The sequence below is a fragment of the Larus michahellis genome, chromosome W (genome assembly GCF_964199755.1).
Source record: "Larus michahellis chromosome W, bLarMic1.1, whole genome shotgun sequence".
Taxonomy (NCBI): Eukaryota; Metazoa; Chordata; class Aves; order Charadriiformes; family Laridae; genus Larus; species Larus michahellis.
In genome coordinates this window covers 9,974,064-9,990,003 of record NC_133929.1, presented here as the reverse complement: position 1 = coordinate 9,990,003, position 15,940 = coordinate 9,974,064, and the positions used below count along the sequence as shown (strand labels likewise).

The window sequence follows — 15,940 nt, the reverse complement described above, 5'->3', positions numbered from 1 at the left end:
GAACGTTGGACCAGGCTGCCCAGGGAAGTGGTTGAATCACCATCCCTGGAGGTATTTAAAAGACGGGTAGACGCGGCGCTTAGGGACGTGGTTTGGTGGTGGTTTTGGCAGCGTTAGGTTAATGGTTGGACTCGATGATCTTAAAGGTCCCTTCCGACCTAGACGATTCTATGAAATCAGGCAAGGAAGGCAGGAGCCCAGCATGGCTGAGTAAGGACCTTCTGGTCGAGCTGAAGCGCAAGGAGGAAATGCGTAGGCGGTGGAAGCAGAGACACGCATCCTGGGAAGAATATAGGGATGGGGTCGGGAAAGCTAAGGCACAGCTGGAGCTGAATTTGGCAAGGGATGTGAAGAAGAATCATAAGAAGGGCTTCTACAGGTGCGTTGGTCAGAAAAGGAAGACTAAAGAAAACGCACACCACCCCCACCCCCCTCCGATAGGTAAGACAGGAGAGCTAGCGCCAACTGACATGGAGAAGGCCGAGGCACTCAAGGATTTTTCTCCTCCGTTGTCGCTGGCAATCACCGTTCCCGCATCTCTCAAGTCCCTGAACCTCAAGGCAGGGACTGGGGGAACAAAGTCCCTCCCATCGTAGGAAAGGATCCGGTTCGAGACCACCTGAGGAACCTGAACATACGCAAGTCCTGCACTGGGGAGGAACAACCCCATGCACCAGTAGATGCTGGAGGCCGACTGGCTGGAGAGCAGCTTTGCTGACGTGGGGGGCTCCTGGTGGACATCAAGTTGAACGTGAGCCGACAACGTGCCCTTGCCGCAAAGGCGGCTAAGGATATCCTTAGCCCGCTACAGAGGAAAGCAGGGTTTATACATGTTACAATACAGTTGTGTAGACCAATCAAATTGCTCACTATCCCCGGGGGTGCAGGGCACCAGAGACCACCCTTGGGCAGCTTTGGGGGCACTGCCTGTTTTTCTACGAGCCTCCTACCCAGCTTAGCGCAAATCCTATCTCGATCTGCGCCCCCCCCCCACACCCACACCCACAGCCCTCGAGCCACCAGTGCTGAAGACACGCTTTGTATTGTATTTTCTCCCAGGAGGCGCGCAGCTTAGAAACGTCTGCAATCCAAGCGGGGCTTGCAGGGAACAATTGAGAGCAACTTCTGTCGGTTCTGGGGAGTGTTCTGAAAAGTTAAGGCCTGCCCTGCCCTGGCAAAAGCAGTCCTTTGACTGGAGGGAGCAGCACCAAAAAGCCACAAGCACGTTTGGGGTGGAGTTGACGCGGTAATAAATAACAGTCAATAGTACTTGTAGCTACAACAGCCTCTTCTGAGCCCTCGTCGCCCGCCCACAGGGTCGCAGCACTACACGGCACGGATCCCTCCGCGGACTGGCCCAACGTCTTCTCCCTCCGCCCCCAGGTCGGATCCCTCCGCGCCCCGAGGGCACGCAAACTCCCTGAGCCCCGCTAAGCACCAGGTCGACGAGGGCGGACCCGCCGGGGGGCCGGGGACAAGCGAAAACGACAGACGAGACAGCCAATCGAGACGCGGGATCGGCCGGCGGCCATCTGGCGGCCCAATGGGCGCCGCGGAGGGCCTGGCCGAGTGGAGGAAGCGCGGGGGCGACAAGGGGCGTTGTCGTGGCCGACGAGCTTATTGGGGCGCGGGCCGCCCGGCCTGGTGCCGCCGCCACCCGCAGTGTTTTCGGGAAGATCATCGGCAAGGCGCTTCCCCGCCAACGTCGCCTACGAGGACGAGGAGGTAGCCGCGGCTTTGCTCTGAGCGCGGTTCCTCCTCCTTCCCCCCGTCCCCCCCTCCCCCCGCGCTCGCAGGCACCCTGAGCCGAGGACCCGTTGCGCGGTGCCCGGGAGCGCGGCAGGGCGGGTGGCGGCCTTGCTGCGGGCGGGCGGTGGAGGGACGGGGCCTCTCTGGGTTGTGGCGCTCTCTACTGCGCGATCCCTATAACATCGCGCTTCTTCGGTGCGGCCCCCCCGCCCCCGGCTGCCGCGGCGCGTACTGGGTTGCTGGTGCTGGCCGGCTCGCCTCGGTTCCCAGCCCCGCCGTGTCGCGTGCGTGCGTGCGTAGAGGAGGGCCTCTGACGGTAAGGCACTTGGTGGCAGCCGCAGACGTTTGCCGCGTGATATCCCTTTGGCACTGCAAGTCGTGCAAAGTTTGCTGCCGAGGGATGCGAGTGGTCCTACCTCGTGTAGGACGACAGTCTTGAAACCTTAGATTAAGCGCACGCAGTCAGTCTCCTCGGGGATTCCAGGCGTATGTATGTAAACGGTGAACGTCTGAGTGGTGACCGTAATGAGTTAGTTCTGCGTAGGAGAAACGCAGGTCTTGATGTGCCTCCTAATAGCACTGTAGAGATTTCGCAGCTCTGCTGTGCTAGGCTTTGGTTCTGCGCCCCCAAACTGGATTGTTACAGCTTTTCTTATTTTTCTTTACCAAAAAAGTAAATCCAGAAACTCGTCATCCTTAGGAAACGATCGACCCGAATTAAAACGTACTGGAGGTCGCTAGTCTGAAGTACTGGCCCGCCTCCTTGCCCCCATCACCTTGCATGCTGAATCCCACTTCTGGAGGGGGCTCTGTAAAGACGTTGTATTTTTTTGTACAGAAAGCATTAATATCGCGTAAGAAAAATCAACGTTTCGGCTTGCGTTTGGGGTCTGCTTCTGACTTTTCGGAAGTCTGCTTCTGTAGGAGTTCAGTGGGGCATATTGATTTGCTTAAGCTATTATTACCTTTCTCTGAAGCCAATGACGTTTTAACTGTTTACTCTTCCTCCAGCGCCTTGCGTTCCGTGATCTTTCACCCCAAGCTCCGATGCTTTTCCTAGCCATGCCTAAGGAGGCAATTATGAGGTTATGCGAAGCAGAAGATCCTGGTGAATGTGTAAGTACTGTGGAAGCTTTCTGTACGCTAAACTGTACCTGTCGTTAGTTCCTAATTTAGTAGACTCTTTCCCATCCCCCCTTTTCCCCTTGATAGGGCACGGTAGGCTGGTTTGGGTTTTCTGGCGCTATAATCTTTTCTCTCTGGCTTGTAATGGAGCTGAGCTTTTTGACCGAAAGTAGCGATATAAAGCAATGCTCATCCCTGGGTACGTACTCCTGGTGCAAAATGCAGTGTTGTTTTGGAGCGCAGGGTGATGCCTACTGTCACGGTTTAGAGCAAGAGGAGGAGTAGTACTTCTTCTAATACGGAGAAGAGGGCTTGGGGTTTTTGGCAGGTCGGGGGTGAGGAAGGGCAAAGCTGGTCGAGAGGTGCTGGATGCTTCGCTTTTGGCTATAAAAGTCAAGTTCAGAGACTTTGTAAACCCACGCAAAAGGCAGCCTGAAGCTTATTTTCCACCCGAGTTGCGTATGTTGCCTGAAGAGATAACGGGGGGCTTTAACCCGGAGACAAACTTAGCTTCTGTGGCTGTTTTGTAGTCCGTTACTGTCTAGCTTGAAAACAATTGCGTAGCCCTCTTTCTTTCCCCCCCCCCTACAGTGTGCGTAATCGGTCTTTGTAGCTTTGCTTGGGAAATGCCGGTTGCAGGCGGACAGACAGTAATTTGAAGCGCAGTGGTTGAATTGCTAGGAGTTGGCTAACTGGTTTCTCTGGGTGCTTCTCTGCTCTCATTCCTCCCCTCCCTGCCCTCTCCCCTTCTTGTGTGTGGCTTTTTATTTTACTTATTTATGGTTTTGTACTTCCTTCTCCAGCTTCTTGGGCATTTAATGATTGTTGGCAAGCAGCGTGCTGCTCACCTGGGCCTGACCGATGGATTCCGGATGGTTGCGGATGAAGGGCCCGAGGGTGGGCAGCCTGTCTGTCACGTACATCTACGTATTCTGGGTGGCCGTCGGTTGGGCTGGCCGCCTGGCTGAGATTTTTGCACCGCAAGAGCTGCTGCACGTGTACGAATCGCCGCTGAATGGATTTCGTCTGTTGCCCGTCAATCTAGGCACTGTTGATGTCGAATGTTTTGTGCCGCGTGTCTGTGGAAGGTAATAAAAGCTGTGAGCAGCAGTTGCACAATAAAGATTTAGCATGGGGATCTCACCTCCGTCTTGTGCGTCTTACTGAGGGAAATAGTTCCGCAAGTTAAAACGGCGTCTCCCCGGAGTGTAAGTACGTGGACTGTGTCGGTCTGTTAACAGTGTTCTATAGATAGATAGTGATTTGGCCAGTCATTTGAAGCGTGACGCTGGGACGGCTTAGCAGTCTCCTGCGTCCTGTAGGAAGCAGACTCTTGGCTCTTTGGAAGCGGTACGCAAATGTACGTAAAGCCAGTGTAGGCAGCTGCTGCTGCAACACCTTTAGAAAATACTGTATGCGACGCTACAGGCATGCCATACAAGGGTGCTTTCGGCACAGTGCAATGCGTTGGAAGCATCCAACTCCTGTTGGAGCACTTCATCAAGGGCTGCGTGATAAGGCCCCGTTGATAATCCCTTTTCTGCTGAGGAGGGACGTGGTAGGAGAAAACAATTGGTCTGAATGGCAGCTGTGGTGCTTCCATAGCACGGTGGAATATCTCTCTTGGTCCATTTGGGTCAGCTGTCCTGGCTGTGTCCCCTGCCAGCCTCTTGCCCACCCCCAGCTTACTGGACTGTGGGGGTGGGGGTGGCTGGAGAGACAGCCTCCGTGCTGTGGGAGCACTGCTCGGCAGTAGCCAGAACACTGGTGTGTTATCAACACCCTTCCAGCTACAGCTACGAAGCACAGCACTATGAGGGCTGCTGTGGGGAAAGTTACCTTCCATCCCAGCCAGACCCAAACCAAAGCTACGTCGCAGGGAGACAGCCAACTTCATCTTTCTTTAACAGCTATTAAAAAAGGGAGACGGGCATGGGAAAGCAGGGCCATCCTTCGTTGCCCTTGAACGCTGCGTCCGACCTTTTGTGGGAAAGCCTCCGTCCTCTTCTTTGTAGCCGCCCTTTAAGTACTGGCAGACTGCGATGAGGTTCCCTCCCCCGCGAGCCTTCTCTTCTGCAAGGGAGAAGAGACCCAACTCCTTCAGCCTTTCCTCCTAGGGCAGGTTCTCCAGCCCTTTGGTCATCTTTGCGGCCCTCCTTGGGACCTTCCCCAGTCGGTCTGCGTCTCTTTTTTGAATTGTGGGGACCAGAACTGGACACGGCGCTCCAGGTGCGGCCTGCGGGGGTAGCCTGTGTGAGAAGAGGCCAGGGTCTGCCCTGTGCTGGACGCAGCTGGTGCCAGCCAGCTAGGCACTGGACTTGCCGCAGGCCAAAGCTGAGCGGCTCAGCGAAGCCGGGGGCGCCCCTGGGAAAACCTATTGAAGAAAGGGCAAAGCGCTGTCCGGGGCAGGTATTTCCCTGCTGCCTGTGGGTCCGGCCGGTGGATGTTTCCTGAAGGAACTTTTTCATCCTATTTTCTCCCCCTGTCCTGTTGAGGAGGGGCAGTGAGAGAGCGGCTGGGCGGGCCCCTGACAGCCGGCCGAGGTCAATCCATCACAAAGCCTAAAGGGCAGATTCCTCCATGTAGAAGTGTTGAAGGGGGTTGGTGCTTTAAGGAACGATAGTGACTGGGGTTTTGGAGACAGGACGTTTTGGAGACAGGAAAGTCGGGAAATCGCTGGGGATCCAGTTGCTTCGAGGGGGGGAAATTCCAAGAGAAAAAGCCTTCTTTCTGAGCAATAAGAGGCTCTTGTGAGCAGAGGGCTCTAGTCTCCCTTTGTTCTCACTTGGTAATGAAAGAGACAAGGCACCGGAACTCCTGCGTGCGAAGGGATGAAAATGTGCGGAGCCTGTTGGATGCTCTTTGTGTGCGCGTGTTGGAAACCCAGGAACAGCTATAAGGAGGTGGGTGTGAGCTTGGTTAACTTGGCCAAGCCAACCACGCAAAGCTGACCCAACCTCCCGCCCGCATCAGAACCAGTGCCACCAGAAAAGCACGTAAGGTGTTAGCAATTGGAGATCCCCTACTGAGAGGCACCGACGCACCCGTTTGCCGTCCAGGCGATTTCTCTCGAGAAGTCTGCTGCCTACCAGGGGCTCGCATCCGTGGCGTCGCCGAGAGGCTGCCGAGCCTGGTGATCCCTGCAGGTTATCATGCGCTCCTACTATTCCGCGTAGGGTCTGACGAGGCAACTTAGAACCCTCCAAAGAGACTTTATGTCCCTCGGAGCAATGTTAAAAGGATCAGGAGCACAGGTCGTGGTCTCCTCTCTCCTCCCAGTCAGAGGGAGGGGTCCAGGAAGGAGGAGACGAATTGAACAGGTGAATGCCTGGCTGCGTAGCTGGTGCCATACGCGAGGTTTTGGCTTCTGTGATCACGGGTGTACCTTTGAGAAGCCGGGTCTGTTGGGAGCTGATGGGATTCGCCTGACCAAGCGGGGCAAGAGGGTCTTTGCCAACAAGCTGGCCGGACTTACAAGGAGGGCTTTAAACTAGGCTCAGCGGGGGAAGGGGATGGAGTTCTGAGCAACAGAGAAGAGCCAGGGGCTGCTGATGCGTTAGGAACCAACAGGGGAACCCCTGAGAAATGCCGCAAAGGACTTGGGGCTTGATCCTCCAGAAAGGCGACACGGTCGGCAGCCCAACTGAAGTGCCTCTATACCACTGCGCGCAGCACAGGTAACAAACAGGAGGAGTTGGAAGCCCCTGTGCAGAAGGAGCAGAAGGGAGCTGGCAGCTCTTTCAGGACGTTTTTTCTTCGAGCACAAGAGCTCTCGATTCCCACGCGTAAGAAATGGGAAAATAGAAATTCGTCTACCTAGACTTTAGTAAAGCCTTTGACACCGTTTCCCACAGCGTTCTCCTGGAGAAACTGGCTGCTCGTGGCTTGGACGGGCGTACTCTTTGCTGGGTAAAGAACTGGCTGGAGGGCCGGGCCCAGAGAGTTGTGGTGAATGGAGTTAAATCCAGTTGGCGGCCGGTCACAAGTGGTGTTCCCCAGGGCTCAGTACCGGGGCCGGTTCTGTTTAATATCTTTCTCAACGACCTGGACGAGGGGATCGAGTGCACCCTCACTCAGTAAGTTTGCAGCCGACACCAAGTTGGGCGGGAGCGTCGATCTGCTTGAGGGTAGGATGGCTCTACAGAGGGATCTGGACAGGCTGGATCGATGGGCCGAGGCCGATGGTATGAGGTTCAACAAGGCCAAGTGCCGGGTCCTGCACTTGGGTCACAACAACCCCGTGCAACGCTACAGGCTTGGGGAAGAGTGGCTGGAAAGCTGCCCGGCAGAAAAGAGCCTGGGGGTATTGGTAGACAGCCGTCTGAATGTGAGCCAGCAGTGTGCCCAGGTGGCCAAGGCGGCCAACAGCATCCTGGCCTGTATCAGGAATAGCGTGGCGAGCAGGACTGGGGAAGCGACTGTCCCCCTGTACTCAGCACCGCTGAGGCCGCACCTCGAATACTGTGTTCCGTTTTGGGCCTCTCACTACAAGACAGACACGGAGGTGCTGGAGCGTGTCCGGAGAAGGGCAACGGAGCTGGTGAGGGGTCTGGAGCACAAGGCTTATGAGGAGCGGCTGAGGGAACTGGGGTGGCTTAGCCTGGAGTAAAGGAGGCTGAGGGGAGACCTTATCGCTCTCTACAACTACCGGAAAGGAGGCTGTAGCGAGGCGGGGGTTGGTCTCTTCTCCCAAGTAACAGGCGATAGGACGAGAGGAAACGGCCTCGAGTTGCGCCAGGGGAGGTTTAGGACGGATATTAGGAAAAATTTCTTCGCGGAAAGGGTTATCGAACGTTGGACCAGGCTGCCCAGGGAAGTGGTTGAATCACCATCCCTGGAGGTATTTAAAAGACGGGTAGACGCGGCGCTTAGGGACGTGGTTTGGTGGTGGTTTTGGCAGCGTTAGGTTAATGGTTGGACTCGATGATCTTAAAGGTCCCTTCCGACCTAGACGATTCTATGAAATCAGGCAAGGAAGGCAGGAGCCCAGCATGGCTGAGTAAGGACCTTCTGGTCGAGCTGAAGCGCAAGGAGGAAATGCGTAGGCGGTGGAAGCAGAGACACGCATCCTGGGAAGAATATAGGGATGGGGTCGGGAAAGCTAAGGCACAGCTGGAGCTGAATTTGGCAAGGGATGTGAAGAAGAATCATAAGAAGGGCTTCTACAGGTGCGTTGGTCAGAAAAGGAAGACTAAAGAAAACGCACACCACCCCCACCCCCCTCCGATAGGTAAGACAGGAGAGCTAGCGCCAACTGACATGGAGAAGGCCGAGGCACTCAAGGATTTTTCTCCTCCGTTGTCGCTGGCAATCACCGTTCCCGCATCTCTCAAGTCCCTGAACCTCAAGGCAGGGACTGGGGGAACAAAGTCCCTCCCATCGTAGGAAAGGATCCGGTTCGAGACCACCTGAGGAACCTGAACATACGCAAGTCCTGCACTGGGGAGGAACAACCCCATGCATCAGTAGATGCTGGAGGCCGACTGGCTGGAGAGCAGCTTTGCTGACGTGGGGGGCTCCTGGTGGACATCAAGTTGAACGTGAGCCGACAACGTGCCCTTGCCGCAAAGGCGGCTAAGGATATCCTTAGCCCGCTACAGAGGAAAGCAGGGTTTATACATGTTACAATACAGTTGTGTAGACCAATCAAATTGCTCACTATCCCCGGGGGTGCAGGGCACCAGAGACCACCCTTGGGCAGCTTTGGGGGCACTGCCTGTTTTTCTACGAGCCTCCTACCCAGCTTAGCGCAAATCCTATCTCGATCTGCGCCCCCCCCCCACACCCACACCCACAGCCCTCGAGCCACCAGTGCTGAAGACACGCTTTGTATTGTATTTTCTCCCAGGAGGCGCGCAGCTTAGAAACGTCTGCAATCCAAGCGGGGCTTGCAGGGAACAATTGAGAGCAACTTCTGTCGGTTCTGGGGAGTGTTCTGAAAAGTTAAGGCCTGCCCTGCCCTGGCAAAAGCAGTCCTTTGACTGGAGGGAGCAGCACCAAAAAGCCACAAGCACGTTTGGGGTGGAGTTGACGCGGTAATAAATAACAGTCAATAGTACTTGTAGCTACAACAGCCTCTTCTGAGCCCTCGTCGCCCGCCCACAGGGTCGCAGCACTACACGGCACGGATCCCTCCGCGGACTGGCCCAACGTCTTCTCCCTCCGCCCCCAGGTCGGATCCCTCCGCGCCCCCAGGGCACGCAAACTCCCTGAGCCCCGCTAAGCACCAGGTCGACGAGGGCGGACCCGCCGGGGGGCCGGGGACAAGCGAAAACGACAGACGAGACAGCCAATCGAGACGCGGGATCGGCCGGCGGCCATCTGGCGGCCCAATGGGCGCCGCGGAGGGCCTGGCCGAGTGGAGGAAGCGCGGGGGCGACAAGGGGCGTTGTCGTGGCCGACGAGCTTATTGGGGCGCGGGCCGCCCGGCCTGGTGCCGCCGCCACCCGCAGTGTTTTCGGGAAGATCATCGGCAAGGCGCTTCCCCGCCAACGTCGCCTACGAGGACGAGGAGGTAGCCGCGGCTTTGCTCTGAGCGCGGTTCCTCCTCCCTCCCCCCGTCCCCCCCTCCCCCCGCGCTCGCAGGCACCCTGAGCCGAGGACCCGTTGCGCGGTGCCCGGGAGCGCGGCAGGGCGGGTGGCGGCCTTGCTGCGGGCGGGCGGTGGAGGGACGGGGCATCTCTGGGTTGTGGCGCTCTCTACTGCGCGATCCCTATAACATCGCGCTTCTTCGGTGCGGCCCCCCCGCCCCCGGCTGCCGCGGCGCGTACTGGGTTGCTGGTGCTGGCCGGCTCGCCTCGGTTCCCAGCCCCGCCGTGTCGCGTGCGCGCGTGCGTAGAGGAGGGCCTCTGACGGTAAGGCACTTGGTGGCAGCCGCAGACGTTTGCCGCGTGATATCCCTTTGGCACTGCAAGTCGTGCAAAGTTTGCTGCCGAGGGATGCGAGTGGTCCTACCTCGTGTAGGACGACAGTCTTGAAACCTTAGATTAAGCGCACGCAGTCAGTCTCCTCGGGGATTCCAGGCGTATGTATGTAAACGGTGAACGTCTGAGTGGTGACCGTAATGAGTTAGTTCTGCGTAGGAGAAACGCAGGTCTTGATGTGCCTCCTAATAGCACTGTAGAGATTTCACAGCTCTGCTGTGCTAGGCTTTGGTTCTGCGCCCCCAAACTGGATTGTTACAGCTTTTCTTATTTTTCTTTACCAAAAAAGTAAATCCAGAAACTCGTCATCCTTAGGAAACGATCGACCCGAATTAAAACGTACTGGAGGTCGCTAGTCTGAAGTACTGGCCCGCCTCCTTGCCCCCATCACCTTGCATGCTGAATCCCACTTCTGGAGGGGGCTCTGTAAAGACGTTGTATTTTTTTGTACAGAAAGCATTAATATCGCGTAAGAAAAATCAACGTTTCGGCTTGCGTTTGGGGTATCCGGTAGTCTGCTTCTGTAGGAGTTCAGTGGGGCATATTGATTTGCTTAAGCTATTATTACCTTTCTCTGAAGCCAATGACGTTTTAACTGTTTACTCTTCCTCCAGCGCCTTGCGTTCCGTGATCTTTCACCCCAAGCTCCGACGCTTTTCCTAGCCATGCCTAAGGAGGCAATTATGAGGTTATGCGAAGCAGAAGATCCTGGTGAATGTGTAAGTACTGTGGAAGCTTTCTGTACGCTAAACTGTACCTGTCGTTAGTTCCTAATTTAGTAGACTCTTTCCCATCCCCCCTTTTCCCCTTGATAGGGCACGGTAGGCTGGTTTGGGTTTTCTGGCGCTATAATCTTTTCTCTCTGGCTTGTAATGGAGCTGAGCTTTTTGACCGAAAGTAGCGATATAAAGCAATGCTCATCCCTGGGTACGTACTCCTGGTGCAAAATGCAGTGTTGTTTTGGAGCGCAGGGTGATGCCTACTGTCACGGTTTAGAGCAAGAGGAGGAGTAGTACTTCTTCTAATACGGAGAAGAGGGCTTGGGGTTTTTGGCAGGTCGGGGGTGAGGAAGGGCAAAGCTGGTCGAGAGGTGCTGGATGCTTCGCTTTTGGCTATAAAAGTCAAGTTCAGAGACTTTGTAAACCCACGCAAAAGGCAGCCTGAAGCTTATTTTCCACCCGAGTTGCGTATGTTGCCTGAAGAGATAACGGGGGGCTTTAACCCGGAGACAAACTTAGCTTCTGTGGCTGTTTTGTAGTCCGTTACTGTCTAGCTTGAAAACAATTGCGTAGCCCTCTTTCTTTCCCCCCCCCCTACAGTGTGCGTAATCGGTCTTTGTAGCTTTGCTTGGGAAATGCCGGTTGCAGGCGGACAGACAGTAATTTGAAGCGCAGTGGTTGAATTGCTAGGAGTTGGCTAACTGGTTTCTCTGGGTGCTTCTCTGCTCTCATTCCTCCCCTCCCTGCCCTCTCCCCTTCTTGTGTGTGGCTTTTTATTTTACTTATTTATGGTTTTGTACTTCCTTCTCCAGCTTCTTGGGCATTTAATGATTGTTGGCAAGCAGCGTGCTGCTCACCTGGGCCTGACCGATGGATTCCGGATGGTTGCGGATGAAGGGCCCGAGGGTGGGCAGCCTGTCTGTCACGTACATCTACGTATTCTGGGTGGCCGTCGGTTGGGCTGGCCGCCTGGCTGAGATTTTTGCACCGCAAGAGCTGCTGCACGTGTACGAATCGCCGCTGAATGGATTTCGTCTGTTGCCCGTCGATCTAGGCACTGTTGATGTCGAATGTTTTGTGCCGCGTGTCTGTGGAAGGTAATAAAAGCTGTGAGCAGCAGTTGCACAATAAAGATTTAGCATGGGGATCTCACCTCCGTCTTGTGCGTCTTACTGAGGGAAATAGTTCCGCAAGTTAAAACGGCGTCTCCCCGGAGTGTAAGTACGTGGACTGTGTCGGTCTGTTAACAGTGTTCTATAGATAGATAGTGATTTGGCCAGTCATTTGAAGCGTGACGCTGGGACGGCTTAGCAGTCTCCTGCGTCCTGTAGGAAGCAGACTCTTGGCTCTTTGGAAGCGGTACGCAAATGTACGTAAAGCCAGTGTAGGCGGCTGCTGCTGCAACACCTTTAGAAAATACTGTATGCGACGCTACAGGCATGCCATACAAGGGTGCTTTCGGCACAGTGCAATGCGTTGGAAGCATCCAACTCCTGTTGGAGCACTTCATCAAGGGCTGCGTGATAAGGCCCCGTTGATAATCCCTTTTCTGCTGAGGAGGGACGTGGTAGGAGAAAACAATTGGTCTGAATGGCAGCTGTGGTGCTTCCATAGCACGGTGGAATATCTCTCTTGGTCCATTTGGGTCAGCTGTCCTGGCTGTGTCCCCTGCCAGCCTCTTGCCCACCCCCAGCTTACTGGACTGTGGGGGTGGGGGTGGCTGGAGAGACAGCCTCCGTGCTGTGGGAGCACTGCTCGGCAGTAGCCAGAACACTGGTGTGTTATCAACACCCTTCCAGCTACAGCTACGAAGCACAGCACTATGAGGGCTGCTGTGGGGAAAGTTACCTTCCATCCCAGCCAGACCCAAACCAAAGCTACGTCGCAGGGAGACAGCCAACTTCATCTTTCTTTAACAGCTATTAAAAAAGGGAGACGGGCATGGGAAAGCAGGGCCATCCTTCGTTGCCCTTGAACGCTGCGTCCGACCTTTTGTGGGAAAGCCTCCGTCCTCTTCTTTGTAGCCGCCCTTTAAGTACTGGCAGACTGCGATGAGGTTCCCTCCCCCGCGAGCCTTCTCTTCTGCAAGGGAGAAGAGACCCAACTCCTTCAGCCTTTCCTCCTAGGGCAGGTTCTCCAGCCCTTTGGTCATCTTTGCGGCCCTCCTTGGGACCTTCCCCAGTCGGTCTGCGTCTCTTTTTTGAATTGTGGGGACCAGAACTGGACACGGCGCTCCAGGTGCGGCCTGCGGGGGTAGCCTGTGTGAGAAGAGGCCAGGGTCTGCCCTGTGCTGGACGCAGCTGGTGCCAGCCAGCTAGGCACTGGACTTGCCGCAGGCCAAAGCTGAGCGGCTCAGCGAAGCCGGGGGCGCCCCTGGGAAAACCTATTGAAGAAAGGGCAAAGCGCTGTCTGGGGCAGGTATTTCCCTGCTGCCTGTGGGTCCGGCCGGTGGATGTTTCCTGAAGGAACTTTTTCATCCTATTTTCTCCCCCTGTCCTGTTGAGGAGGGGCAGTGAGAGAGCGGCTGGGCGGGCCCCTGACAGCCGGCCGAGGTCAATCCATCACAAAGCCTAAAGGGCAGATTCCTCCATGTAGAAGTGTTGAAGGGGGTTGATGCTTTAAGGAACGATAGTGACTGGGGTTTTGGAGACAGGACGTTTTGGAGACAGGAAAGTCGGGAAATCGCTGGGGATCCAGTTGCTTCGAGGGGGGGAAATTCCAAGAGACAAAGCCTTCTTTCTGAGCAATAAGAGGCTCTTGTGAGCAGAGGGCTCTAGTCTCCCTTTGTTCTCACTTGGTAATGAAAGAGACAAGGCACCGGAACTCCTGCGTGCGAAGGGATGAAAATGTGCGGAGCCTGTTGGATGCTCTTTGTGTGCGAGTGTTGGAAACCCAGGAACAGCTATAAGGAGGTGGGTGTGAGCTTGGTTAACTTGGCCAAGCCAACCACGCAAAGCTGACCCAACCTCCCGCCCGCATCAGAACCAGTGCCACCAGAAAAGCACGTAAGGTGTTAGCAATTGGAGATCCCCTACTGAGAGGCACCGACGCACCCGTTTGCCGTCCAGGCGATTTCTCTCGAGAAGTCTGCTGCCTACCAGGGGCTCGCATCCGTGGCGTCGCCGAGAGGCTGCCGAGCCTGGTGATCCCTGCAGGTTATCATGCGCTCCTACTATTCCGCGTAGGGTCTGACGAGGCAACTTAGAACCCTCCAAAGAGACTTTATGTCCCTCGGAGCAATGTTAAAAGGATCAGGAGCACAGGTGGTGGTCTCCTCTCTCCTCCCAGTCAGAGGGAGGGGTCCAGGAAGGAGGAGACGAATTGAACAGGTGAATGCCTGGCTGCGTAGCTGGTGCCATACGCGAGGTTTTGGCTTCTGTGATCACGGGTGTACCTTTGAGAAGCCGGGTCTGTTGGGAGCTGATGGGATTCGCCTGACCAAGCGGGGCAAGAGGGTCTTTGCCAACAAGCTGGCCGGACTTACAAGGAGGGCTTTAAACTAGGCTCAGCGGGGGAAGGGGATGGAGTTCTGAGCAACAGAGAAGAGCCAGGGGCTGCTGATGCGTTAGGAACCAACAGGGGAACCCCTGAGAAATGCCGCAAAGGACTTGGGGCTTGATCCTCCAGAAAGGCGACACGGTCGGCAGCCCAACTGAAGTGCCTCTATACCACTGCGCGCAGCACAGGTAACAAACAGGAGGAGTTGGAAGCCCCTGTGCAGAAGGAGCAGAAGGGAGCTGGCAGCTCTTTCAGGACGTTTTTTCTTCGAGCACAAGAGCTCTCGATTCCCACGCGTAAGAAATGGGAAAATAGAAATTCGTCTACCTAGACTTTAGTAAAGCCTTTGACACCGTTTCCCACAGCGTTCTCCTGGAGAAACTGGCTGCTCGTGGCTTGGACGGGCGTACTCTTTGCTGGGTAAAGAACTGGCTGGAGGGCCGGGCCCAGAGAGTTGTGGTGAACGGAGTTAAATCCAGTTGGCGGCCGGTCACAAGTGGTGTTCCCCAGGGCTCAGTACCGGGGCCGGTTCTGTTTAATATCTTTCTCAACGACCTGGACGAGGGGATCGAGTGCACCCTCACTCAGTAAGTTTGCAGCCGACACCAAGTTGGGCGGGAGCGTCGATCTGCTTGAGGGTAGGATGGCTCTACAGAGGGATCTGGACAGGCTGGATCGATGGGCCGAGGCCGATGGTATGAGGTTCAACAAGGCCAAGTGCCGGGTCCTGCACTTGGGTCACAACAACCCCGTGCAACGCTACAGGCTTGGGGAAGAGTGGCTGGAAAGCTGCCCGGCAGAAAAGAGCCTGGGGGTATTGGTAGACAGCCGTCTGAATGTGAGCCAGCAGTGTGCCCAGGTGGCCAAGGCGGCCAACAGCATCCTGGCCTGTATCAGGAATAGCGTGGCGAGCAGGACTGGGGAAGCGACTGTCCCCCTGTACTCAGCACCGCTGAGGCCGCACCTCGAATACTGTGTTCAGTTTTGGGCCTCTCACTACAAGAAAGACACGGAGGTGCTGGAGCGTGTCCGGAGAAGGGCAACGGAGCTGGTGAGGGGTCTGGAGCACAAGGCTTATGAGGAGCGGCTGAGGGAACTGGGGTGGCTTAGCCTGGAGTAAAGGAGGCTGAGGGGAGACCTTATCGCTCTCTACAACTACCGGAAAGGAGGCTGTAGCGAGGCGGGGGTTGGTCTCTTCTCCCAAGTAACAGGCGATAGGACGAGAGGAAACGGCCTCGAGTTGCGCCAGGGGAGGTTTAGGACGGATATTAGGAAAAATTTCTTCGCGGAAAGGGTTATCGAACGTTGGACCAGGCTGCCCAGGGAAGTGGTTGAATCACCATCCCTGGAGGTATTTAAAAGACGGGTAGACGCGGCGCTTAGGGACGTGGTTTGGTGGTGGTTTTGGCAGCGTTAGGTTAATGGTTGGACTCGATGATCTTAAAGGTCCCTTCCGACCTAGACGATTCTATGAAATCAGGCAAGGAAGGCAGGAGCCCAGCATGGCTGAGTAAGGACCTTCTGGTCGAGCTGAAGCGCAAGGAGGAAATGCGTAGGCGGTGGAAGCAGAGACACGCATCCTGGGAAGAATATAGGGATGGGGTTGGGAAAGCTAAGGCACAGCTGGAGCTGAATTTGGCAAGGGATGTGAAGAAGAATCATAAGAAGGGCTTCTACAGGTGCGTTGGTCAGAAAAGGAAGACTAAAGAAAACGCACACCACCCCCACCCCCCTCCGATAGGTAAGACAGGAGAGCTAGCGCCAACCGACATGGAGAAGGCCGAGGCACTCAAGGATTTTTCTCCTCCGTTGTCGCTGGCAATCACCGTTCCCGCATCTCTCAAGTCCCTGAACCTCAAGGCAGGGACTGGGGGAACAAAGTCCCTCCCATCGTAGGAAAGGATCCGGTTCGAGACCACCTGAGGA

At 55.7% G+C, this 15,940-nt stretch overlaps 2 protein-coding genes across 2 annotated transcripts; both read left to right on the top strand.

Moving 5' to 3' along the window:
- The first annotated feature begins 1,569 nt into the window (after positions 1-1,569).
- LOC141735541 (adenosine 5'-monophosphoramidase HINT1-like) lies at positions 1,570-4,017 on the top strand. The gene is made up of 3 exons (XM_074568514.1): positions 1,570-1,725; positions 2,761-2,865; positions 3,678-4,017. The coding sequence occupies exons 2-3, from the start codon at positions 2,797-2,799 to the stop codon at positions 3,840-3,842; spliced, it is 234 nt and encodes a 77-aa protein (XP_074424615.1). The 5' UTR covers positions 1,570-1,725; positions 2,761-2,796; the 3' UTR covers positions 3,843-4,017.
- Positions 4,018-9,261: 5,244 nt separating this feature from the next.
- Positions 9,262-11,668, top strand: LOC141735655 (adenosine 5'-monophosphoramidase HINT1-like; the record flags this gene model as incomplete). The annotated part of the gene is given in 4 exon segments (XM_074568708.1): positions 9,262-9,357; positions 9,359-9,388; positions 10,412-10,516; positions 11,329-11,668. Coding segments are annotated over 4 exon segments (396 nt in total), but the record flags the coding sequence as incomplete, so codon positions are not given.
- Positions 11,669-15,940: the final 4,272 nt, after the last annotated feature.

Coding starts and splice junctions, on each gene's coding strand:
- LOC141735541 (XM_074568514.1), top strand. CDS start 2,797: ATGCTTTTCCTAGCCATGCCTAAGGAGGCAATTATGAGGTTATGCGAA. Junction 2,866..3,677: donor CAGAAGATCCTGGTGAATGT/GTAAGTACTGTG, acceptor TTCCTTCTCCAG/CTTCTTGGGCATTTAATGAT.